General features: G+C 31.5%; 1 protein-coding gene across 1 annotated transcript in view; it reads left to right on the forward strand.

Moving 5' to 3' along the window:
* Window positions 1–26968, forward strand: part of LOC148946230 (uncharacterized) — a 309809-nt gene that overhangs the window by 218084 nt on the left and 64757 nt on the right. The window contains exons 50-52 of the mRNA XM_089097640.1: window positions 1869–2045; window positions 3778–3854; window positions 5690–5802. Of these exons, the coding sequence (XP_088953766.1) occupies window positions 1869–2045; window positions 3778–3854; window positions 5690–5802 (367 nt within the window). The remainder of the gene's footprint in view (window positions 1–1868; window positions 2046–3777; window positions 3855–5689; window positions 5803–26968) is intronic.

The following is a 26968-nucleotide window of genomic DNA, read 5'->3' on the forward strand; positions in this document are numbered from 1 at the left end:
CCCTTTTTGGTCTCATGGCTGGGGAATCGAATTGAATCTTCTAGATGTTTTTTTGTGTGGGAGGGGGAGGTAAAAGTACTTAAAGGTTCATGTTTGAGCGAAGGGAGCAACATGCTTTCTATCTGATTCTCAAAAAGAGTGTAGATTACAGTTGCTTGTCTTTTTTTATGCTTGTCACCCAACAGACTCTTTGACTTGTCTGTTTGCATTCTGCACCATATAACACTTGGTGACAAAGCTTCCTGTAAAATTTATTCAGAAAATCTCCAGGACCTCTCCTACGGGTCACCAGACATATGTTCTTTTTAGAATTTGTTATTGATTAGTTGAGTCTTTTTGACTTTGTCTCTTTTTTGGCTGTTTATTTTCTTGGCTTTCAAAATTAGCTAATTCAACGTAGCACAAGTAGTAACCAAATAATAAAAATAATTTTTGATTACTAATTCTGATAAATTATTTTGCTTTTATCCACTTTTATTGAGCTCTCTACTGCCAAGTTCTTCCTTTCCATTTCCTAGTCATGTGACATGGCTTACTCAAGCTTTTCAAACAACATTGTTTTTGGTTTTTTTCCAAAAAATCCATCGCCCGGAATATCGCAGAAAAATACGTTTCAAACAGTGATCAATGGTCTGTCTCAAACATGCATAGTGTTATAACAGCTCCTTATTGACTATTATTTAATCATGCTATTCATATTTGGGTGTTATCCCACATCTTCTATACCAGTTTGCTTAGCTTTATTTGTTATTCTTCTCCTTTTTTCTTTCTAGAAGAACTAAGAGGAAAGTAAATACTCCAGGAAAAATAAAATATCTTTCTTCCGGGCAGTGTACATTTAAAGAAAAAAAAAAAAAAAAAAAAAAAAAAAAAAAAAAAACAACAACAACAAACGGATACAAAAGGGATTCCAGACTCACTCTAACTTTCGAACCACCCGATTTTACACTTTTGCTTTTAGCTCTGTATAGTTTTACCTTCTTTCAGCTTGAGATCCAGCTAACATCCAAAATTTAACTTATTTGTTCATATGGTTTGTTTCATTGACCTAACCAAAAGTTCAATTGATTTTCTGTTTATTAAGGCTGGGAAAACAAAATAGTTTTCGAAAAATTCTGATTGGCTAATATCTTCGAAATTATGATAGTTGAGGTAGAAACAGTGTTAGCTGCTTTTAAAATTTAAAATGAACAGTATAAACTGCATCAAGTAATCCTAGGCTTGGGAATAGGCCGAGCCACAGTGTTCGAGTAGTATCATCGTGCTGTCACATTCCTTTGAAAAAACATAAAATGAACAAGGTGATTTTGCCCTCTTTTTCATCATCACTATCTACAGTAATATAATTGAATATCGTTTACTACTTATTTTTTTTGTGTCGGAGCCCCTTCTCTTATCCCCCAGGTAGTTCCTAAATGGAGAACGGTAGTCATTTTAAGGTACTTTGTATTTAAGTAAAATTTAAATACCCAATGTTTACAGTTTTATGACATTATTGCCCATTTTCGCAATGGTATCACTGTTCATAGCAAGGTAGGAATATATTGTAAGCCAAAATTGGCAATTTTTCCACGTTGTCCATAATTTAAGTGGTAGGCTATTTGTTTAAAAAATATTTTGTATTAAAACCTTAATTATTTTAATTTTCTAAGTTTTTCCTTCAAAGCTTGTTTTTCACTTTGTAAATATTTATCTCATATTGATGCTAATATTTAACTTTTGACTTTGATTGTTGTCAGTATATCTCTTAGAGAAACCCTTCAAAGATAAATTTGAACAGACACTTTATCCCGTAACGTTGTTTTTTCTGTTGCAATATAATTTCTCTTCGCCTTGTCTATCACTTCTTCTTTCTCTATAACTTTTAGCATTTTTGTGCGTCGTCTTGCTAATATAGAGGTGGACGAAATGACTGAAGTTGTGTTCACGTGTGAAGTAAGGAAAACCTCCAAGGTACAGTGGCTTAAAGACGGGAAAGAAATTAAACATACTAGCCGCATAGAAATGATCGACGACGGTTATCAGCATAGGCTTGTAATATTAAGGTAATTCGTGTTCCATTTCCCTGACCCTAGAACCGTCACACCTGTGTTATGTCTGTCATATATGTGTGTCTTTGAATCTACCCTGAACAACACTGCGTAACAAGAAAGAGGGGTATGGGTTTATCAGCTAGATGAAAACACAACATTTTACGACCTTTTCTTGGTATGAAAAAATATTCGTATTTTCAAAATCAGGTACATGCACTGGGAGCAGATGCAGCTTTTCAATCCACGCCCATCTCTTCGATGCATTTTCACATGTCGTCTGTTTTCCGACCCTCACTTCTTGTACTCTTTTGCATATATGCCTGATGAAATGCATAGAGTTTCTAGGCTACATTATTCGCTTTGTCTTTCGTGTTCTCGCTGAACGCCGTACTGGGTTTCCTTGAAATCGATGTAACAGTAGCGTCTGTATTTTTTTTTCAATACATAGAGAGTTTATCTTAGCTCGAGCAGAAAAATGCATTTATGATATTAGAATCAAGATACAAACTTGCTCATTTTTTGTCTCCATACCTCGGTGTTGCCTTGTCATAGAAACTTAGTTTTTGCACTGATTAGCACGCTGATCTCTCATCATTAAACAGAATCTGTATGGATTGTAATCTCTAGAATGTAAAAAAAAATTTTTATTTATTAAAAACTGCTATTTCTATGAAGATAATAAAAGTAGAAAGTCCTAATCTCAAATGCGTTTAAAAAAAAAGAAAATTTCCCTAGAATTTAGTAGTTTTAGAAAATTTTTGGTGAAAAGCAAAACATGGCTAAGTAGGCTATTCATCTCACATGCATAAAATAAGGCATCTGTATATGTTGAGTATGTTTTAACCTATAGAAAAGCTAAAAAACTCCCATAGTAGTTTTACTAAAATTGTATACCACCACTTTTACTCACTCATTACGAGCCACCTGGAGCTGATACACTAGCAACAACTTCTTACCCATCACAAATCATTCGAACCTTCCGCGTTGCTCACCATTCAACAAATCCTCAAGTGATTTTTTTTAATTAAATTGACTGTAGCCTAGTTTAGAGGACCCTCCTGCTTATCCCATCTTGTGAACTTTTTAAGAAAAATGTCAGTTTCTATCAAAATAGATTTAACACAATGAAATAAATGGGTTTGGGTTTACATTCGAATAGATACTAACTAAGGACGGCTATCCAGGTGGTATGAAATTAAGGACAAGAAGTATAAAAATAAACAGTTTGATAATAATCAAATTAATATTATTTGATCTATGCAAAATTTAGTCAAAAAACTTGCTGAAGAGAATTATGTTGAATTTATTCTATGAGATATTTCAGGGCTTTGGCAATCATAAGAATGTGGGAAATAACAAAAAAGGAAAATAAAAATTGAAGAATATATAAATTTAGAAGAATAAACTCCATTCATTAATGAGTCCAGGCTTGCACCTCTAACATTTTTTTCACTTTTCTTATTTTCCCAATCCCCTTTTTAAGTTCCTCGGTCAAAAATATTTCCAAATTAAATGATACATATTCCATCAGCAAAACCCTGCATTCGACAAAAAAAGAAATACAAGATTATCACTGCTCTTATCCCTGTGTTTTTCATTAAGACCAAAAGCATGCCCGTTTCTTCTCGCCTTAATGCAGCCTAAAAACTTTATTTTGTGGATTAACAAGTACAATCAATAATAGCTTCTTCAAATTTGTTAGTAATTATGCTCATACATAATTTTAAATTTGGATTGTTTTTAGTACTCGTATGGAAGATGCTGGAGTCTACAGTGTGCTTGCCGAGAATGAAGTATCAGAATCGTCTCTTGTAGTTAGAGGTAGGTGATATTGCCTTAACATTTTTGTTTGCCTATTACTATGTTTTACTTCTTTTACTTTTATACTTGGTTTGTGTTTACTGTTTTACTTATTTCTTTTGCTTTGTTTGCCTATTACTATGTTTTACTTCTTTTACTTTTATACTTGGTTTGTGTTTACTTTTTTACTTATTTCTTTTGCTTTGTTAAGGCATGTATCCAGTGAGAGGATGACTGGGTTTGAATCACCTCCCTTCTTGAAATTTTTGTCCGACTTGTCAAAAAGTAAGATAAATGCATGTAAATTAATGTTTTTTTAAATACCCCCCCCCCCCCTAGAAAAAATAACCCCTTCCGAAAAAATCCTGAATACCGTTTTGATGCAATTTTCCGTTTTGATGCAATTTCAATTCAAGGTTAGAGATTGTCGAAGGAAATACAATTGATCGTTTTTTAAACTAAGGATTGTTCAAACCTATTTGTGTGGTGTAACTAATCTTGGATCCACACAATTACATGCAACATTAAATAACTGGTCAGAAATACAACAATTGCAACTGTTTGGGATTTTTTGTGTGAAAATCGAATCACGTATTCAGCAATTTTTTCAATTGTTGTCCCAGTTTATTAATCTTGGCAGTTTAGATTAATTGAATGTATAAAACACATTTGAAGAAGGGTAGCTTAGACAAATAAATATTGAAGCATCGGGTTTTAAAAAAATAAACCGTCCAGTTTAATAAAGATTACATTTTAAGAGCTCATAAGTGCCATAAAATAAGCTGCTAGTTATGATTTGTGGGAGCAAATTTCATAGGGAGTAGGAGTTAAAGGTAATGTAAGGTCTTTCATAAATCAACGAATCCTTTTAGGCCTAGTTTCCAAAGATAATTTTGAAAAGCACGGGTCATTTTTTATTCTTTATTAGCGTAAATCAGCCTGACCTCTCCGCAAGCAAGCTGGTACTACTGAACCAAATAATCGACCAAGCTAAGTTTAAAATTGAATGTAAACGGTACGTGTGAGCCACTATAGGAATCGTAGCGTTAGCGTCTGGTCTTCAAGTCCATTTTGGCACGTACGGTATTTGGCCAAAAAATTACATGTTTGTGAATTTGTGTAACCCTTAGGTTTCTCTGGAAAAGCCAGAAAGACAATTATCACCACTATATGTTTATACCATCTAAAGATGGTATAAACATAAATATGGTATAAACATATTTTAACATCATCTAAAGATTTTAACATCATCTAAAGATGATGTTAAAATCTTGTCTTTCAAGTCTCACCAAATTTTGAAAATACTTTTAGTCCCTATTTTTCTACAGATATTACTAGTTGCAGTTTTGTATATTTAGTTTCAATTTTTTTTTCTTGTATAAAATGTATGATAAAGGAAAAAAAAATTACTATGGCAAATGTTTTTATTGATTCATACATACTTCAAGGAAAATCATTACTCCCAGTTTTACCCTCTAAGTTTTTTTTTCCTTTTATCATCTATTTTCCTTTTATCATCTCTTATTAACTTACTCATTTGCTATATCAGTTCCAAAATCCCAAGTAAAACAATAAAGGAGTTTAACCAAGAGGATTCTTTGGGAGACGAAGATGTTCCAAGTCGCTCAAAATTTATTTTTTGCAAAATGTTTTCCCACCGAAGATCCTGTAAAGATTTGTTCTTTTGCTAACAATTATGTAGGTGCTAAAACTGAATCGGATTAAGGCCAATTTGGAAGTTTTGTCTGAATTGAAAAAAATTAAATACTAGTTGATGAACCCACGGTGAAGCAAGTCTTGTTGAATTTGGAATAACCAAACTCATTTTTTTTTTTTTATTATTTTTTTTTTTTTAGAAGCTCCTCCTACATTTGTCAAAAAGCTAGAAGATCTTGAAACAAAGGAAAGGGAATCAGCTATACTTGAAGTTGAAATCTCAAAGGAATCTGGTGAAGTTACGTGGCACAAGGTGTGTAAAGAATAATAAAGAGGCTATTCAAGAGAATATTCTTCGCAAAAGATATAGTTTAGTTATGAATACAAAAAAAAATAACTAAAAAACTAAGTAAGGTTAGAAACTATTTTTCTGGAACACTCTCAAGAATATCTACACTGACGTTTTGCGTTCTTGTGCAAAATGGAGTTTTATGCCACTGCATACCTGAAAATCAATTACAGTCTTTTTTTAAATTGAAAATTAGGTTTTTTCAATCGTTTTAGTTAAAAGTTGTAATTAGGTTCCATTTTTAAGCTTGAGTAAATGTTTGCTTATTTTCATAATCCAAACTTGATTCTGAAACTTTATGCTAATTGCCTTGTTCTTGCTTGATAATCCCTTCCCTACTGAAGTCCACCAGTATTTAACTCGAGTTTTATGTAACAGTGGACCATGTAATTATTTTTTGTTTTAATAACGCCAAATAACATGAGCTTTCCATAAAATGAACAGGCACTGTAATGAAAAAACCGGTAATTATCCATAATTCCTTGTACATGTTTTATATCAGACCCTGCATCTATATTTAGTAAGTTTCCCCAAATCCCAGCCAATTACTAATTCTCAGCTCTGAAAATAATCACGTGATGTTGTAATAATACAACAGATTCGTGAAGTGTTCTTGTAAGAGTATATTTATCATTATAGAGATGACATATGGTCTGTAGGTTTCATTGAAAGGCTATGAATTTTATACGTAGTTTGATAAGCATGCCCTGTTCCGTATGATCATTGGAGGTTCGAGTTACAACTTTCGAAAAATCTTTGAGGGGAAAGGGTAAGGGCCCTAAGAATTTTGTGATTCGGGAAAAGACGCAGAATAGTTTTCTGTGAACACTACTTTTTTTTCTGTTTTTTTTTTTTTTTTTTGCCTGTCATCCGACAGGCGCTTTGGCTAGGAGATCATGTTGCGTGAAAATGTGCATTTAGTAAGTTCTTGAGTTTAATTTTCATTATTTATTTTTATCGTGCAACTTCAGTAATTGCGAGATTCTGTCCATAACAGATCGATGTGCAACTGTCTATATGTACATGGGATAACTTTTCAATCCCAAATTATAACTTAATTATGTGACTTTTCTCTTCATAAGTTTTTAATACTCAATTTATTTATTTTACTTCTGTATTTATTTTCTATACTCAATGTATAGTTGTTTTTTTTACTACCTATATGCAATGTAGATTTTTTTTTTTTTTTTTTTTTTTTTTTTTAGAAGGAAGAAGGACACGATATGCCGCCTTTAATATTGAGTAAAAATAGCTTATTTTGATATTTCTATACCGTCTTTAAATATATATACCAAAATAATTCGAGATTTGTTTTAGTAACCAAAACATTAGGGCTATATGGTGAATAGTGAGTGAGTTCTTTATTTAACAATAAAAATCATAAACAAAAAACTACTTCAACAAAATCTCCCCCATAAGGCTCCATGGCCGGGAAAGAACAAGGGAGAAAAAAATAATACTAACACAAAAAAATATATCCAATTCAATCCAAAGACAACAACTCCGAGGGAAACCGGAAAAATACTTAATTACTAGCTGAAAAATCTCTAACATAATTTTGGAACATACCAAACGAGTGGCAGCTTCGTGCAGACACAGGTAGCGTGTTCTAAATCCTGTTGCAAGTTGTCAGAGGGTTGAAGTCGGATCTCACTGATGGAGTATGATGAATCTGTAAATTGTTGAAAGTGCGGAGATGATAAGTCGATTGATAAGAAACAAAAAATATATAATTACATAGAGCAGCAGGAAGATGGCCGTGCAACTGCAAAAAGATGAAAGAAGAACACGAAAGAAAATAGAGAGAATTCATATATATATATATATATATATATATATATATATATATATATATATATATATATATATATATATATATATATATATATATATATATATATATATATACATAAGACTGAACTAGGCTGTAGAACAAGATTCTAAAAATCGACCCTGGAAATATGTGTTTGAGCTTTCTAAGTATTCCAAGACTCCTGGAGACTTTCATTTTAATCTGGTCAATAGGATGCTTGAAGGAAAGATTTTCGTCAAGCAAGATGCCTAGGAATCGAAAGTAACGATCCTTAGGTTTACTTAGAGAACCTCTTGATACGTGTATTTCATTTAAGTCAGGGCAAGCCTTTGAAACTCTGGAGAAAATGAGAAAAATGGCTTCTCGACATTTAAGGCAAGATAACTTACATGAAACTATTGGACAACTCTTTCAAAAAGGGCATTTATCTGTGAACGAAGATCAGACTCAGTTCTACCAGTTGTGCCAAGCGTACTTTCATCAGCAAAAGCAATAAGTGCATCCGGTAAGGTCGAACTCCTGTCACAATTAGTGACGGATGATGGTTGACAAAGACGGCAGCAAATGGTAGGTTTGAAATTTGGAACCGCACTAATAAGGTCATTGACGTAGATTAAAAGAGCATCGGCCCAATAACAGATCCTTGTGGAACGCCAAACTCTATTCCCGAAGGGTTAGAAAAGTGCGGATCAACCGAGATGACTCAACCAGATAAATATGATAGAAACCAAGAATAAGCATTCCCTCATATACCAATAAGGCACAGATTCCAAAGAAGAATCGTGTGTTAATGAGTCGAATGCTTTTCGTACATCGAGAAAAAGAGCAGCAGGTATCAGACCAGAGTTAAGAACTGAATCTAAACAATTCAAAAGAGTTGCGCATGCATGCTCAGTTGAATTCTTGGCCCTAAAACTAAACTGAAAATCATGAAAAAAGTGTTTAGAATTAAGAAAATTAAGAAGTCGAGAAAGCATAGCTTTTTCAAATATTTTACTAAACACTGATAAAAGGGATATGGGACGATAATTTGCTGGATCATTTCTTGATCCACATTTAAGAAGAATAATAACGCGACAACGCTTTAAAGCACATGGAAAAAAACCATTTTGAAAGGAAAGATTGACAAGTCTCGTAAGGGCAGAAATGATGACAGGAAAAATGCACTTTACAACCTTAGTCAGAATACGGTCTGGGCCAGAAGATGAAGAACTCCTCATACCATTGATAGCTCTGGCTATTTCAGCTTCAGAGGCAGGTTCAAATGCCCTTGATTTAGGACAAGGCGGTCCAAGGTAAGACCTAATGTCAGGTAGAGAAGAAGAAGGACATACAGAAGAGGCTGTGGTTCTGCCGATATTAGAAAAATAGAAAGTAAACGCATCTTAAACTTTTAGCTCGCCCTCTACATTTTTGCCTTCCATCACAATACTTGAAGGGGCAGAAGGAGGCAGAGAAGATGGCCTGATAGCAGAATTGATAACTTGCGATGTCTTCCTAATGTCTTTACCACACGCAGATAATTTTTTGTAATAAAATAACGATTTGGCCTTTCGGCAAAGCGAATTGTAAACTCTTCTATAAGCTTTGAAAAGTTTAAGTCAAGAATCAAGAGAAAATGACTTAGTAGACCTATAAGCCTTCCATAGATAATTTTTCTTGCTCCAACTTTTAAGGAGTCCCGGAGTCATCCAAGAATTCAAAGAAGTTGTTCTTTTTGATTCCGGATTCAACTGGGCCGGATAACATGTATCCAAGGTAACTTCTTCCAAAGAATCATAAAAAGAATTAAACAAAGAATCTATATCAGATTCATTTTCAGAAATACTCCACAAACAATCCGGCAACCCTGACCTAAGAAGATGCAAACCCTGATCATTAAATTTTAAAGAGGAAAAACCTCCTTGGCAACGCATTCCTCCTTGGCAACGCATCAGAAAAATCATACGTGGAAAAAACAGGAAAATGGTCTGAGATATCACTCGTCAAAACAAAATTTTGCACCAAGGTCAACGATGAAAAAATATCATCAAGCAAAGAAGCAGTAGTGTTAGTAATGCAAGTTGGAATGCATGCAGAAGGTAATGGAAGGAAAAACAAATCCAAGGACGAGGATGACCTACGGTCACACAAATTAAGGTTCAAGTTCACATGAATGAAGTTTGATTGTTTTCAAAATCTCATCAAGAATCTGAAGGAAAGAGGGACCAGACCCACTAGGAGACCGGTATGTATTATCAACAATCAAAGTTTTAGCTTGGGTTTTAATCTCAATAAATATGGATTCAAAAATTACTTCTTCATTTCTGGACAGGTTACGTCTAACAGAGTACGGAAGACATTCCGAAAAATAAACAATTAGGCCACCTCTCGCCATCCTACTTTAATTTAAACATTCCATTTTGTACCCAGAGATATGCAATAGACATTCATTTTTCGAAACAAAGAAAGTCTCACAAAAACCAATAAAATCAGGGTGGCCACCAAGCACTATTTTTTTCAACTCATTAAATGAAGAACAAAGGCCCTGTACATTCGGCTGAAGCACAGGGAAACTACCGTCTCGTTTGGAAACTCGATCTAAATCCGATACATACTTACTACTAACTGAAAAATGGGGATTTGGTGGTGATTTATTAGACTGACCTACTGAATTATCAATCAAGCTAAGAACATCTATTGGGTTATTTTCAAGCTGAAGTAGTCGCTCACCCAAGGAGGAGATGTCTCCCGAACTAGAGTCAAACAAATTAAAATTCAAAGAAATAAACTAATTTCTATTTTATAAAAAAAAAAAACAATAATAGAGCTTACTACTAAAAAAAAAACAAAAAAAAAAAACAAAAAAAAAAAAAAAAACAATAAAACATAAATAATCAGCTTTTTCTAGGACACTAAAGGGTGTCAACAAGTGAGCGGATTCGTGCTGGGTGGCTATCACCCTGCTCACGTTTGTAAACACGGCAGTAGAGAGGACCCTATAACTCGTGACGGGCACCCCTGCTGCCATCTACAATTTAGTTTAATGCCGACGGGAGTCCATATATGGGCATAGAGTCCCTAGGGAGAACACATGTGCTGTCAGTCCGACGGGGCACCAAATATGGGCATGGAATCCCCAGGGAGAACACGTTTCCGAGAAATTGATACTTTGATGTATTTTCAAGGAGAATTGTCTCCGGGCGAAGTTTATTAATGTTTTTGGTCTTCGTCCAGGAGAATTGTTTCCGGGCGAAGTTTATTAATGTCTGACGGATGATGTCAAGGTTGATTGATTTGTCACGAAAGGGGAATTAATTTGTTGTTTCTAAGGGGAATTATTGATCTACGAAAGGGGAATTAATTTGCTGTTTCTAAGGGGCATTATTGACTCACGAAAGGGGAATTAATTTGTTGTTTCTAAGGGGAATTATTGATTCAAGAAAGGGGAATTAATTTGTTGTTTCTAAGGGGAAGGTGGGGAAGAGATATATTGATCTAGGACTCGAGAGGGAAAATGGATTTCCGAGAAATTGATTGCATAACCTAACCTAACCTCATGAGCACGTGACGGGACTCCATATATGGGCATATAATCCCTCGAGGGGAGAGGATTTCCGAGAAATTTATTGCGTAATCGAAGGGAGAGAATTCCAGAGAAATTGATTACATAATCGGTAGTACCCTATCAGGAGCTCGTGACGGGAATCCATCTATGGGCATAGAATGACGTAATCGACTAGAACAGTTGGAATATTTCAGTAGTGGTTTGTTGTCGTTTACCTTGTCACAATTACATTCTCTTGATTTTTCAAAGTTCATTTTCGATTTTTTTCATTGAAATGCAAGAGTTGGATTATTTCAGTAGTTGTTTGTCATGGTTTACTTTGTCACAGTTACATTCTCTTGATTTTTAAAAGTTCATTTTCGATTTCTTTCGTTGAAACGCAAGAGTTGGAATATTTCAGTAGTGTTTTCTCGTGGTTTACATTGTCACAGTTACATTCTCTTGATTTTTAAAAGTTCATTTTGAATTTCTTTCATTGAAATGCAAGAGTTGGAATATTTCAGTAGTGGTTTGTTGTGGTTTACCTTGTCACAGTTACATTCTCTTGATTTTTCAAAGTTCATTTTGAATTTCTTTCATTGAAATGCAAGAGTTGGTTTATTTCAGTAGTGGTTTGTCGTGGTTTACCTTGTCACAGTTGCATTCTCTTGATTTTTAAAAGTTCATTTTGGATTTTTTTCGTTGAAATGCAAGAGTTGGAATATTTCAGTAGCGTTATGTCGTGGTTTACTTTGTCACAATTACATTCTCTTAATTTTTCAAAGTTCATTTTGAATTTCTTTCGTTGAAATGCAAGAGATGGAATATTTCAGTAGTGTTCTGTCGTGGTTTACCTTGTCACAGTTACATTCTCTTAATTTTTTAAAGTTCATTGTGGATTTCTTTCATTGAAATGCATGAGTTGGAATATTTCAGTAGTGTTTTGTTGTGGTTTACCTTGTCACATTTACATTTTCTTGATTTTTCAAAGTTCATTGTGGATTTTTTTCATTGAAATGTAAGAGTTGGAATATTTCAGTAATGTTTTGTCGTGGTTTACCTTGTCACAGTTACATTCTCTTGATTTTTCAAAGTTAATTTTGGATTTTTTTCATTGAAATGCAAGAGTTGGAATATTTCAGTAGTGTTTTGTTCGGTTTTACCTTGTCACAGTTACTTTCTCTTGATTTTTCAAAGTTCATTTTGGATTTCTTTTGTTGAAATGCAAGAGTTGGAATATTTCAGTAGTGTTTTGTTGTGGTTTACCTTGTCACACTTACATTCTCTTGATTTTTGAAAGTTCATTTTGAATTTCATTTGTTGAAATGCAAGAGTTGGAATATTTCAGTAGTGTTTTATCATGGTTTACCTTGTCACAGCTACATTCTCTTGATTTTTCAAAGTTCAATTTGAAATGAACGAGTTGGAATATTTCAGTAGTGTTTTGTTGTGGTTTAGCTTGTCACACTTACATTCTCTTTATTTTTCAAAGTTCATTTTGAATTTCTTTCGTTGAAATGCAAGAGTTGGAATATTTCAGTAGTGTTTTGTTGTGGTTTACCTTGTCACAGTTACATTCTCTTGATTTTTCAAAGTTCATTTTGGTTTTCTTTCGTTGAAAGGCAAGAGTTGGAATATTTCAGTAGTTTTTTTATGGTTTACCTTGTCACACTTACATTCTCTTATTTTTTCAAAGTTCATGTTGAATTTCTTTCGATGAAATACAAGAGTTGGAATATTTCAGTAGGGTTTTGCATGGTTTACCTTGTCACAGTTACATTCTCTTAATTTTTCAAAGTTCATTTTGGATTTGTTTCGTTTAAATGCAAGAGTTAGAATATATCAATAGTGTTTTGTCGTGGTTTACCTTGTTACAATTACATTTTCTTGATTTTTCAAAGTTCATTTTGAATTTCCTTTGTTGAAATTTAAGAGTTGGAATATTTCAGTAGTGTTTTATCATGGTTTACCTTGTCACAGCTACATTCTCTTGATTTTTCAAAGTTCATTTTGAAATGCAAGAGCTGGAATATTTAAGTAGTATTATGTCGTGGTTTACTTTGTAACAGTTACATTCTCTTGATTTTTCGAAGTTCATTTTGGAGTTCTTTCAGTGAAATGCAAGAGCTTGAATATTTCAGTAGTGTTTTGATGCGCCCTACCTAGTCACAGTTACATTTACTTGATTTTTCAAAGTTCATTTTGTTTTTTTTTCGTTGAAATGCAAGAGTTGGAATATTTCAGTAGTTTTTTTTATGGTTTACCTTGTCACACTTACATTCTATTATTTTTTCAAAGTTCATGTTGAATTTCTTTCGATGAAATACAAGAGTTGGAATATTTCAGTAGGGTTTTGCATGGTTTACCTTGTCACAGTTACATTCTCTTGATTTTTCAAGGTTCATTTTTAATTTCTTTCGTTTAAATGCAAGAGTTGGAATATTTCAGTAGTGTTTTGTTATGTTTACCTTGTTACATCTATATTCTCTTCATTTTTCAAAGTTCATTTTTGAAAGTCTTTCATTGAAATACAACAGTTGGAATATTTCAGTAGTGTTTTGTTGTGGTTTACCTTGTCACAGTTACATTTTCTTGATTTTTCAAAGTTCATTTTGAATTTCTTTCACTGAAGTGCAAGAGTTGGAATATTTCAGTAGTGTTTTGTCGTGGTTTAGCTTGTCACAGTTACATTCTCTTGATTTTTCAAAGTTCATCTCGAATTTCCTTCATTGAAATGAAAGAAATATTTAAGTAGTGTTTTTTTTTGTGGTTTACTTTGTCACACTTACATTCTCTTGATTTTTCAAAGTTCATTTTGAATTTCTATCGATGAAATGCAAGAGTTGGATTATTTCAGTAGTGTTTTATCATGGTTTACTTTGTCACAGTTACATTCTCTTGATTTTTCAAAGATCATTTTGGATTTCTTTCATTAAAATGCAAGAGCTGGAATAATTTAGTAGTGTTTGGTCTTTCTCTAACCTGTATCACTTACTTTTTCATGATTTTTCAAAGTTCATTTTGATTTTCAATCTTTGAACAATGAGAATTGCATTATTTCAGCAGTGTTTTGTCATAGTTTACATTGTCACAATTAAATTTTATAAATTTTTCAAAGTTCATTTTTGATATCTTTCGATTAAATGCAAGGATTTGAATATTTCAGTATTGTTTTGACATGGTTAACCTTGTCACACTTACATTCTCTTGATTTTTCAAAGTTCATTTTGAATTTCCTTTGTTGAAATGCAAGAGTTGGAATATTTCAGTAGTGTTTTATCATGGTTTACCTTGTCACAGCTACATTCTCTTGATTTTTCAAAGTTCAATTTGAAATGAAAGAGGTGGAATATTTCAGTAGTGATTTTTCGTGGTTTAGCTTGTAACACTAACATTCTCTTGAGTTTTCATAGTTCATTTTGAATTTCTTTCATTGAAATGCAAGAGTTGGACTATTTAAGTAGTGTTTTTTTTGTGTTTACCTTGTAACAGTTAAATTTTCTTGATTTTTCAAATTTCATTTTGTTTTTTTTTCGTTGAAATGCAAGAGTTGGAATATTTCAGTAGTTTTTTTTATGGTTTACCTTGTCACACTTACATTCTATTATTTTTTAAAAGTTCATTTTGGATTTCTTTCGATGAAATACAAGAGTTGGAATATTTCAGTTGTGTTTTGTCATGGTTTACCTTGTCACAGTTACATTCTCTTAATTTTTCAAAGTTCATTTTGAATTTCTTTCGTTTAAATGAAAGAGTTGGAATATTTCAGTAGTGTTCTGTTGTGGTTTAACTTGTCACAGCTACATTCTGTTGATTTTTCAAAGTTCATTTTGAAATTCTTTCTTTGAAATGCAAGAGTTGGAATATTTCAGTAGTGTTTTGTTGTGGTTTACCTTTGTCACAGTTAAATTCTCTTGATTTTTCAAAGTTCATTTTGAATTTCTTTCACTGAAATGCAAGAGTTGGAATATTTCAGTAGTGTTTTGTCGTGGTTTAGCTTGTCACAGTTACATTCTCTTGATTTTTCAAAGTTCATTTTGAATTTCTTTCATTGAAATGAAAGAAATATTTAAGTAGTTTTTTTTTGTGGTTTACTTTGTCACACTTACATTCTCTTGATTTTTCAAAGTTCATTTTGAATTTCTATCGATGAAATGCAAGAGTTGGATTATTTCAGTAGTGTTTTATCATGGTTTACCTTGTCACAGATACATTCGCTTTATTTTTCAAAGTTCATTTTGGATTTCTTTCGTTGAAATGCAAGAGTTGGAATATTTCAGTAGTGTTTTGTTGTGTTTTACCTTGTCACAGTTACATTTTCTTGATTTTTCAAAGTTCATTTTGGATTTCTTTCGTTCAAATGCGAGGGTTGGAATATTTCAGTAGTGTTTTGTCTTGGTTTACCTTGTCAAAATTACATTCTCATGTTTTTTCAAACTTCATTTTGAATTTCATTCACTGAATTGTAAGAGTTGAATTATTTGAGTAGTGTTTTGTTGTGGTTTACCTTGTCAAAGATACATTCTCTTGATTTTTCAAAGTTCATTTTGGATTTCTTTCGTTGAAATGCAAGAGTAGGAATATTTCAGCAGTGTTTTGTCATTGTTTACCTTAACACTGTTAAATTCTCTTGATTTTTAAAAGTTCGTTTTGAATTTCTATCGTTGAAATGCAAGAGTTGGAATATTTCAGTAGTGTTTTGTTGTGGTTTACCTTGTCAAAGTTACATTTTCTTGTCACAATTACATTCTCTTATTTTCATAGTTCATTTTGAATTTCTTGTGTTGAAATGCAAGAGTTGGAATATTTCAGTAGTGTTTTGTAGTGGTTTACCTTGTCACAGTTACATTCTCTTGATTTTTCTAAGTTCATTTTGAATTTCTTTCACTGAAATGCAAGAGTTGGAATATTTCAGTAGTGTTTTATCATGGTTTAGCTTGTGACAGTTACATTCTCTTGATTTTTCAAAGTTCATTTTGAATTTCTATCGTTGAAATGCAAGAGTTGGAATATTTCAGTAGTGTTTTGTCGTGGTTTACCATATCACTGTTACATTCTCTTGATGTTTCAAAGTTCATTTTGATTTTTTTTCGTTGAAATGCAGGAGTTGGAATATTTCAGCAGTGTTTATTAGTGGTTTACCTTCTCACTGTTACATTCTCTTGATTTTTCAAAGTTTATTTTGAATTTCTTTCACTGAAATGCAAGAGTTGGAATATTTCAGTAGTGTTTTGTCGTGATTTACCTTGTCACTGTTACATTCTCTTGATTTTTCGAAGTTCATTTTGAATTTCTTTTGTTGAAATGCATGAGTTGGAATATTTCAGTAGTGTTTTGTTGAGGTTTACCTTGTCACAGTTACATTCTCTTCAAAGTTCATTTGAATTTCTATCATTGAAATGCAAGAGTTGGGTTATTTCAATAGTGTTTCGTCGTGGTTTACCTTGTCACAGTTGCATTCTCTTTATATTTTAAAGTTCATTTTGGATTTTTTTCGTTGAAATGCAAGAGTTGTAATATTTCAGTAGTGTTTTGCCATGGTTTACCTTGTCACAGTTACATTCTCTTGATTTTTTAAATTTCAAAGTTCAAAGAAAAATTAAGAAAATGTAACTGTGACAAGGTAAACCACAACAAAACACTACTGAAATATTCCAACTCTTGAATTTCAATTAAAGAAATTCAAAATGAACTTTGAAAAATCAAGAGAATGTAACTGTGACAAGGTAAACCACGACAAAACACTACTGAAATATTCCAACTCTTGCATTTCATCGAAAGAAATCCCAAATGAACTTTGAAAAATTAAGAGAATGTAAGTGTGACAAGGTAAACCACAACAAAACACTACTGATATATTCCAACTCTTGTATTTCAATGAAAGAAATCCAAAATGAACTTTGAAAAATCAAGAGAATGCAACTGTGACAAGGTAAACCACGACAAAACACTATTGAAATAACCCAACTCTTGCATTTCAATGATAGAAATTCAAATGAACTTTGAAAAATCAAGAAAATGTAACAGTGACAAGGTAAACCACAACAAAACACTACTGAAATATTCCAACTCTTACATTTCAACGAAAGAAATTCAAACTGAACTTTGAAAGATCAAGAGAATGTAACTGTGACAAGCTAAACCACGACAAAACACTACTGAAATATTCCACCTCTTTCATTTCAGTGAAAGAAATTCGAAATGAACTTTTAAAAATAAAGACAATGTAACTGTGACAAGGTAAACCACGACAAAACACTACTGAAATATTCTAACTCTTGCATTTCAATGAAAGAAATTCAAAATGAACTTTGAAAAATCAAGAAAATGTAACTGTGATAAGGTAAACAACGACAAAACACTATTGAAATATTCTAACGGTTGCATTTCAACGAAACAAATTCAAAATGAACCTTGAAAAATTAAGAGAATGTAACTGTGACAAGGTAAACCATGACAAAACACTACTGAAATATTCCAACTCTTGTATTTCATCGAAAGAAATCCAAAATGAACTTTGAAAAAAAAGAGAATGTAACTGTGACAAGGTAAACCACAAAAAAAACACAACTGAAATATTCCAACTCTTGCATTTGAACGAAAGAAAACCAAAATGAACTTTGAAAAATCAAGAGAATGTAATTGTGACAAGGTAAACCACAACAAAACACTACTGAAATATTATAACTCTTGCATTTCAACGAAAGAAATGCAAAATGAACTTTGAAAAATTAAGAGAATGTAACTGTGACAAAGTAAACCACGGCAAAACACTACTGAAATATTCCAACTCTTGCATTTCACGAGATAAATTCAAAAAGAACTTCGAAAAATTGTGAGAATTTAAGTGTGACGAATTAGGCAATAACGAAACACTACTGAAATAATAAAGCTCTTTCATTTAAACTAAATAAGTTCAAAATGAACTTCGAAAAATCAAGAAAAAGTAACTCTTATAAGGCAAACCAAGTCAGAACACTACTGAAATAATCCAACTCTTGAATTTCAACGAAAGAAATACAAAATGAACTTTGAAAAATCGAGAGAATGTAACTGTGACAATGTAAACCAAAACAAAACGCTACTGAAATAGTCCAACTCTTGCATACCTAAGAAAGAAATCCAAAATGAACTTTGAAAAATTAACAGAGTGTAACTGCGACAAAGTAAACCACGTCGAATCACTAGCATAATAAGTAGCTTCTTTCATTACACTGATAGAAATAAAAAGTTAACTTTTAAAAATCAATAAAATGTAACTTTGACATGGTAAACCATGACAAAACACTACTGAAATATTCCAATTCTTGTATTTCAACGAAAGAAATAGAAAATGAACTTTGAAATATCAAGAGAATGCAACTGTGACAAGGTAAACCACGACAGAACACTAGTGAAATAAACCAACCCTTGCATTTCAATGATAGAATTCAAATGAACTTTTAAAAATCAAGAGAATGTAACTATGACAGGGTAAACCACAACAAAACACTACTGAAATATTCCAACTCTTGCATTTCAACGAAAGAAATTCAAAATGAACTTTGAAAAATCAAGAGAATATAACTGTGACAAGATAAACCGCGACAAAACATTAATGTAATATTCCCACTCGTTCAGTTAAAGGAATGAAATCCAGAGTTAATTTCGAAAAACCGGGAGAATTTCATTGCTAACTGGGAAACTATATAGAGACACTACTGAAATATTCAAATTCACGAATTTCAACAATAGAAAACCAATATGAACTTTTAAAAATCAAAACAATGAACTAATAATACGGTGAACCACGCAAATACATTAATGAAATGTTCCAACTGTTGCATTTCAACTAAAGGAATTCAAAATGAACCTTTAAAAATTAAGAGACTTTAATTGTGACAAAGTAAACCAAGCCAAAACACAACTGAAATATTCCATCTTTTTCATTTCAACGAAAGAAATACAAAATGAACTTTGAAAAAATAAGAGACTGTAAGTGTGACAAGGTAAACCACAAAAAAAACACTACTGAAATATTCCAACTCTTGCATTTGAACGAAAGAAAACCAAAATATACTTTGAAAAATCAAGAGAATGTAATTGTGACAAGGTAAACCACAACAAAACACTACTGAAATATACCAACTCTTGCATTTCAACGAAAGAAATCCAAAAAGAAATTTGATAAATTAATAGAATATAACTTTAATAAAGTAGACCCTGACAAAACAACACTAAAATATTCCTACTCTTGCATCTCCTAAAATAAAACCAAAATGAACATTGAAAAAATCAAAAGAATGTAACTCTGAAAAGGTAAACAATTAAAAAATACTACTCAAATATTCCAACTCTTGCATTTCAAGGAATGAAATTCAAAATGAACTTTGAAAAATCAAGAGAATGTAATTGTGACAAGGTAAACCACAAAAAAACACTACTGAAATATTCCAACTCTTGCATTTGAACGAAAGAAAACCAAAATGAACTTTGAAAAATCAAGAGAATGTAATTGTGACAAGGTAAACCACGACAAAACACTACTGAAATATTCCAACTCTTGCATTTCAACGAAAGAAATGCAAAATGAACTTTGAAAAATCAAGAGAATGTAACTGTGACAAGATAAACCACGACAAAACACTACTCAAATATTCCAACTCTTGCATTTCAAGGAATGAAATTCAAAATGAACTTTGAAAAATTTAGAGAATGTAACTGTGACAAGGTAAACCATGCCAAAACACTACTGAAATATTCCAACTCTTGCATTTCAACGAAAAAAATTCAAAATGAACTTTGAGAAATTAAGAAAATGTAACTGTGACAAAGTAAACCACGACAAAACGAAATATTCCAACTCTTGCATTTCAACGAAAGAAATCCAAAATGATCTTCGAAAAAATCAAGACAATGTAACTGTGAAAATGTAAAGGACAATGAAAAACTACTGAAATATTACAACTCTTGCATTTCAACGAAAGAAATCCAAAATGATCTATGAAAAATTATGAAAATGTAAGTGTGATACGGTAAAGCATAATAAAACACTACTGAAATATACCAACTCTTGCATTTCACGAAAGAAATTAAAAATGAACTTTGAAAAATTAAGAGAATGTAACTGTGACAAGGTAAACCACTACAAAACACTACTGAAATAATCCAACTCTTGCATTTCAATGAAAGAAATTCAAATGAACTTTGAAAAATCAATAAAATGTAACAGTGACAAGGTAAACCACAACGAAACACTACTGAAATAATCCAAGTTTTTATTTTCAATTAAATAAATTCGAAATAAACTTTGAAAAATAAAGAGAATGTATCTGTGACAAGGTAAACCACAGCAAAACACTACTGAAATATTCCAACTCTTGCATTTCAACGAAAGAAATACAAAATGAACTTTGAAAAATTAAGAGAATGTAACTGTGACAAGTTAACCATGACAGAACACTACTGAAATATTCCAACTCTTGCATTTCAATGAAAGAAATCCAAAATGAACTTTCAAAAATTAAGAGAATGTAACTGTGACAAGCTAAACCACAACAAAACACTACTGAAAGATTCCAACTCTTGCATTTCAGTTAAATAAATTTAAAATGAACTTTGAAAAATCAAGAGAATATAACTGTGACAAGATAAACCATGACAAAACACTAGTGTAATATTCCAACTCTTGCATTTCAAAGAAAGAAATTAAAAATGAACTTTGAAAAATCAAGAAAATGTAAATGTGATAAGGTAAACCACAACAAAACATTACTGAAATAATCCAACTCTTGCATTTCAATTAAAGAAATCCAAAATGAACTTTGAAAAATTTAGAGAAAGTAACTGTGTCTAGTTAAACCAATACAAAATACTATTGAAATAGTCCAACTCTTGCATTTCATCGTAAGAAATTCAAAATGAACGTTGAAAAATTAATTGAATGTAACTGTGACAAAGAACCACAAAAATACACTACTGAAATATTCCAACTCTTGCATTACACCGATTCAAATTCGAAATGAACTTTCAAAAATCAAGAGAATTTAACTGTGACAAGGTAAATCATGACAAAACACTACTGAAATGTTCCAACTCTTGCATTTCAAGGAAAGAAAACGAAAATGAAATTCTAAAAATTATTAGAATGTAACTGTGATAAGGTAACCATGAAAAAACACTACTGAAATATTACAACTCTTTCATTTCAATGAAAGAAATCCAAAATGGAATTTGAAAAATTAAGAGAATGTAACTGTGACAAGTTAAACCACAACAAAACACTATTGAAATATTCCAGCTCTTGCATTTTAATGAAAGAAACTCAAAATGAACTTTGAAAAATCCAAAGAATGTAACTGTGACAAGGTAGACCAAAACAAAACACTACTGAAATATTCCAACTCTTGCATTTCAACGAAAGAAATTCGAAATGAACTTTGAAAAATCAAGAAAATGTAACTGTGATAAGGTAAACCACAACAAAACATTACTGAAATAATCCAACTCTTGAATTTCAACGAAAGAAATCCAAAATGAACTTTGAAAAACCAAGAGAATGTAACTGTGACTATGTAAACCACGACAAAACACTATTGAAATATTCCAACTCTTGCATTTCAACGAAAGAAATCAAAAATGATCTTTGAAAAATTAATAGAATGTAAGTGTGACAAGGTAAACCACATCAAAACACTACTGAAATATTCCAACTCTTGCATTTCAACGAAACAAATTCAAAATGAACTTTGAAAAATCAAGAGAATGTAACTGTGACAAGGTAAACGATGACAAAACACTACTAAAATATTCCAACTCTTGTATTTCAATCAAAGAAATAGAAAATGAACTTTGAAAAATCAAGTGAATGAAACTGTGACAAGGTAAACCATGACAGAACACTAACAAAATAAACCACACCTTGCATTTCAATGATATAAATTCCAATGAACTTTGAAAAATTAAGAGAATGTAACTGTGACAAGGTAAACTTCAACAAAACACTACTGAAATATTCCAACTCTTGCATTTCAACGAAAGAAATTCAAAATGAATTTTGAAAAATCAAGAGAATATAACTGTGACAAGCTAAACCACGACAAAACACTAATGAAATATTCCAACTCTTGCATTTCAGTGAAAGAAATTGAAAATGAACTTTGAAAAATCAAGAGAATGTAACTGTGACAAGGTAAACCACGAAAAAACACTACTGAAATATTCCAACTCTTGCATTTCAACGAAAAAAATACAAAATGAACTTAGAAAAATCAAGAGAATGTAACTGTGACAAGGTAAACCACAACAAAACACTACTGAAATATTCCAGCTCTTGCATTTCAACGATAGAAATTCAAAATGAACTTTGAAAAATCAAGAGAATGTAACTGTGTTAAGGTAAACAATGACAAAACACTGCTGAAATATTCCAACTCTTGCATTTCAACGAAAGAAATAAAAAATGAACTTTTAAAAATCAAGAGAATGTAACTGTGACAAGGTAAACCACAACAAAACACTACTGAAATAATCCAACTCTTGCATTTCAATGAAAGAAATTCAAAATAAACTTTGAAAAATCAAGAGAATGTAACTGTGACAAGGTAAACCACATCAAAACACTACTGAAATATTCCAACTCTCGCATTTCAACAAAAGAAATTCAAATTTAACTTTGAAAAATTAAAAGAATGTAACTGTGCTAAGGTAAGCCACAACAAAACACTACTGAAATATTCCAACTCTTGCATTTCAATAAAAAAAACCCAAAATGAACTTTTAAAAATCAAGATATTGTAAATGTCACAAGGTAAACCACGATAAAACACTACTGAAATATTCCAACTCTTGCATTTCAGTGAAAAAAATTCAAAATGAACTTAGAAAAATCAAGAGAATGTAACTGTGACAAGGAAAAACCACGACAAAACACTAGTGAAATATTCCAACTCTTGCATTTCAACGAAAGAAATTCAAAATGAACTTTGAAAAATCAAGAAAATGTAACTGTGACCAGGTAAACCACAACAAGACACTACTGAAATATTCCAACTCTTGCATTTCAACAATAGAAATTCAAAATGAACTTTGAAAAATCAAGAGAATGTAACTGTGTTAAGGTAAACAATGACAAAACACTACTGAAATATTACAACTCTTGCATTTCAACGAAAGAAATCCAAAATGAACTTTGAAAAATCAAGAGAATGTAGCTTTGACAAGGTAAACCACAACAAAACACTACTAAAATAATTCAACTCTTGCATTTCAATGAAAGAAATTCAAAATGAGCTTTGAAAAATTAAGAGAATGTAACTGTGTTAAGGTAAACCACAACAAGACACTACTGAAATATTCCAACTCTTGCATTTCAACGAAAGAAATTCAAAATGAACTTTGAAAAATTAAGAGAATGTAACTGTGACAAGGTAAACCACAACAAAACATTACTTAAATAATCCAACTCTTGAATTTCAACAAAAGAAATCCATAATGAACATTGAAAAAACAAGAGAATATATCTGTGACTATGTAAACCACGACAAAACACTATTGAAATATACCAACTCTCGCATTTCAACGTAAGAAATACAAAATGAACTTTCAAAAATCAAGAGAATGTAAGTGTGACAAAGAACCACGAAAAATCACTACTGAAATATTCCAACTCTTCAATTTCAACGAATGAAATCAAAAATGAACTTTGAAAAATCAAGAAAATGTAACTGTGACAAGGTAAACCAGGACAAAACACTATTGAAATATTCCAACTCTTGTATTTCAACGAAAGAAAACCAAAATTAAATTTTAAAAATTAATAGAATGTAACTGTGATAAGTTAACCATGATAAAACACTACTGAAATATTACAACTCTTGTAGTTCAATGAAAGAAATCCAAAATGAACTTTCAAAAATTAAGAGAATGTTACTGTGACAAGGTAAACCACAACAAAACACTACTGAAATATTCCAAGTCTTGCATTTAAATGAAAGAAATTCAAAATGAAGTATGAAAAATTATGAGAATGTAACTGTGACAAGGTAAACCACGACAAAACACTACTGAAATATTCCAACTCTTGCATTTCAACGAAAGAAATTCGAAATGAACTTTGAAAAATCAAGAAAATTTAACTGTTATAAGGTAAACCACAACAAAACATTACTGAAATAATCCAACTCTTGCATTTCAACAAAAGAAATCCAAAATGAACTTTGAAAAAACAAGAGAATATAACTGTGACTATGTAAACCACGACAAAACACTATTGAAATATTCCAACTCTTGCATTTCAACGAAAGAAATCCAAAATGAACTTTGAAAAATTAACAGAATGTAAGTGTGACAAGGTAAACCACATCAAATCACTACTGAAATATTCCAACTCTTGCATTTCAACGAAACAAATTCAAAATGAACTTTGAAAAATCAAGAGAATGTAACTGTGACAAGGTAAACCACGACAAAACACTACTGAAATATTCCAACTCTTGCATTTCAACGAAAGAAATCCAAAATGAACTTTGAAATATCAAGAGAATGCAACTGTGACAAGGTAAACCATGACAAAACACTATTGAAATAACCCAACTCTTGCATTTCAATTATAGAAATTCAAATGAATTTTGAAAAATTAAGAGAATGTAACTGTGATAAGGTAAACTGCAACAAAACACTACTGAGATATTCCAACTCTTACATTTCAACGAAAGAAATTCAAACTGAATTTTAAAAATCAAGAGAATGTAACTGTGACAAGCTAAACCACGACAAAACACTAATGAAATATTCCAACTCTTGCATTTCAGTGAAAGAAATTCAAAATGAACTTTGAAAAATCAAGAGAATGTAACTGTGACAAGGTAAACCACGAAGACACACTACTGAAATATTCCAACTCGTGCATTTCAACTAAATAAATTCAAATTGAACTTTGAAAAATCAAGAAAATGTAACTGTGACAAGGTAAACCACAACAACACACTACGAAATATTCCAGCTCTTGCATTTCAACGATAGAAATTCAGAATGAACTTTGAAAAATCAAGAGAATTTAACTGTGTTAAGGTAAACAATGACAAAACACTACTGAAATATTCCAACTCTTGCATTTCAACGAAAGAAATCCGAAATGAACTTTGAAAAATCAACAGAATGTATCATTGACAAGGTAAACCACAACAAAAAGCTACTGAAATACTTCAACTCTCACATTTCAATGAAAGAAATCCAAAATAAACTTTGAAAAATCAAGAGAATGTAACTGTGACAAGGTAAACCATGTCAAAACACTACTGAAATATTCCAACTCTCGCATTTCAACGAAAGAAATTCAAAATGAACTTTGAAAAATTAAGAGAATGTAACTGTGTTAAGGTAAACCACAACAAAACACTACTGAAATATTCCAATTCTTGCATTTCAATGAAAAAAATTCAAAATGAACTTTGAAAAATCAAGAGAATGTAACTGTGACAAGCTAAGCCATGATAAAACACTACTGAAATATTCCAACTCTTGCATTTCAGTGAAAGAAATTCAAAATGAACTTAGAAAAATCAAGAGAATGTAACTTTGACAAGGAAAAACCACGACAAAACACTAGTGAAATATTCCAACTCTTGCATTTCAACGAAAGAAATTCAAAATGAACTTTGAAAAATCAAGAAAATGTAACTGTGACCAGGTAAACCACAACAAGACACTACTGAAATATTCCAACTCTTGCATTTCAACAATAGAAATTCAAAATGAACTTTGAAAAATCAAGAGAATGTAACTGTGTTAAGGTAAACAATGACAAAACACTACTGAAATATTACAACTCTTGCATTTCAACGAAAGAAATCCAAAATGAACTTTGAAAAATCAAGAGAATGTAGCTTTGACAAGGTAAACCACAACAAAACACTACTAAAATAATTCAACTCTTGCATTTCAATGAAAGAAATTCAAAATGAGCTTTGAAAAATTAAGAGAATGTAACTGTGTTAAGGTAAACCACAACAAGACACTACTGAAATATTCCAACTCTTGCATTTCAATGAAAGAAATTCAAAATGAACTTTGAAAAATCAAGAGAATGTAACTGGGACAAGGAAAACCACGACAAAACACTACTGAAATATTCCAACTCTTGCATTTCAATGCAAGAAATTCAAAATGAACTTTTTGAAAAATCAAGAGAATGTAACCGTGACAAGGTAAACCACGACAAAACACTACTGAAATATTCCAACTCTCGCATTTCAACGAAAGAAATACAAAATGAACTTTGAAAAAGCAAGAGAATGTAACTGTGACAACGTAAACTATAACAAAATACTACTGAAATATTCCAACTCTTGCATTTTAACGAAAGAAATCCAAAACGAACTTTGAAAAATCAAGATAATTTAACTGTGACAATGTAAACCATAACAAAACACTACTGAAATAATCCAACTCTTGCATTTCATCGAAAGAAATTCAAAATGAAGTTTGAAAAATCAAGAGAATGTAAGTGTGACAAGGTAAAACAAAAAAAAACACTACTTAAATATTCAAAATATTTAATTTCAATTAAATAAATTCGAGATGAACTTTTAAAAATCAATAGAATGTATCAGTGACAAGCTAAACCACTACAAAACACAACTGAAATATTCCAACTCTTGCACTTCAGTGAAAGAAATTCAAAATGAACTTTGAAAAATCAAGAGAATGTAACTGTGACAAGGTAAACCACCACAAAACACTACTGAAATATTCCAACTCTAGCATTTCAATGAAAGAAATTCATAATGAACTTTGAAAAATCAAGAAAATGT

Source organism: Artemia sp. Qi Xiang Cuo, chromosome 12, assembly GCF_049724085.1.
Source record: "Artemia sp. Qi Xiang Cuo chromosome 12, ASM4972408v1, whole genome shotgun sequence".
Taxonomy (NCBI): Eukaryota; Metazoa; Arthropoda; class Branchiopoda; order Anostraca; family Artemiidae; genus Artemia; species Artemia sp. Qi Xiang Cuo.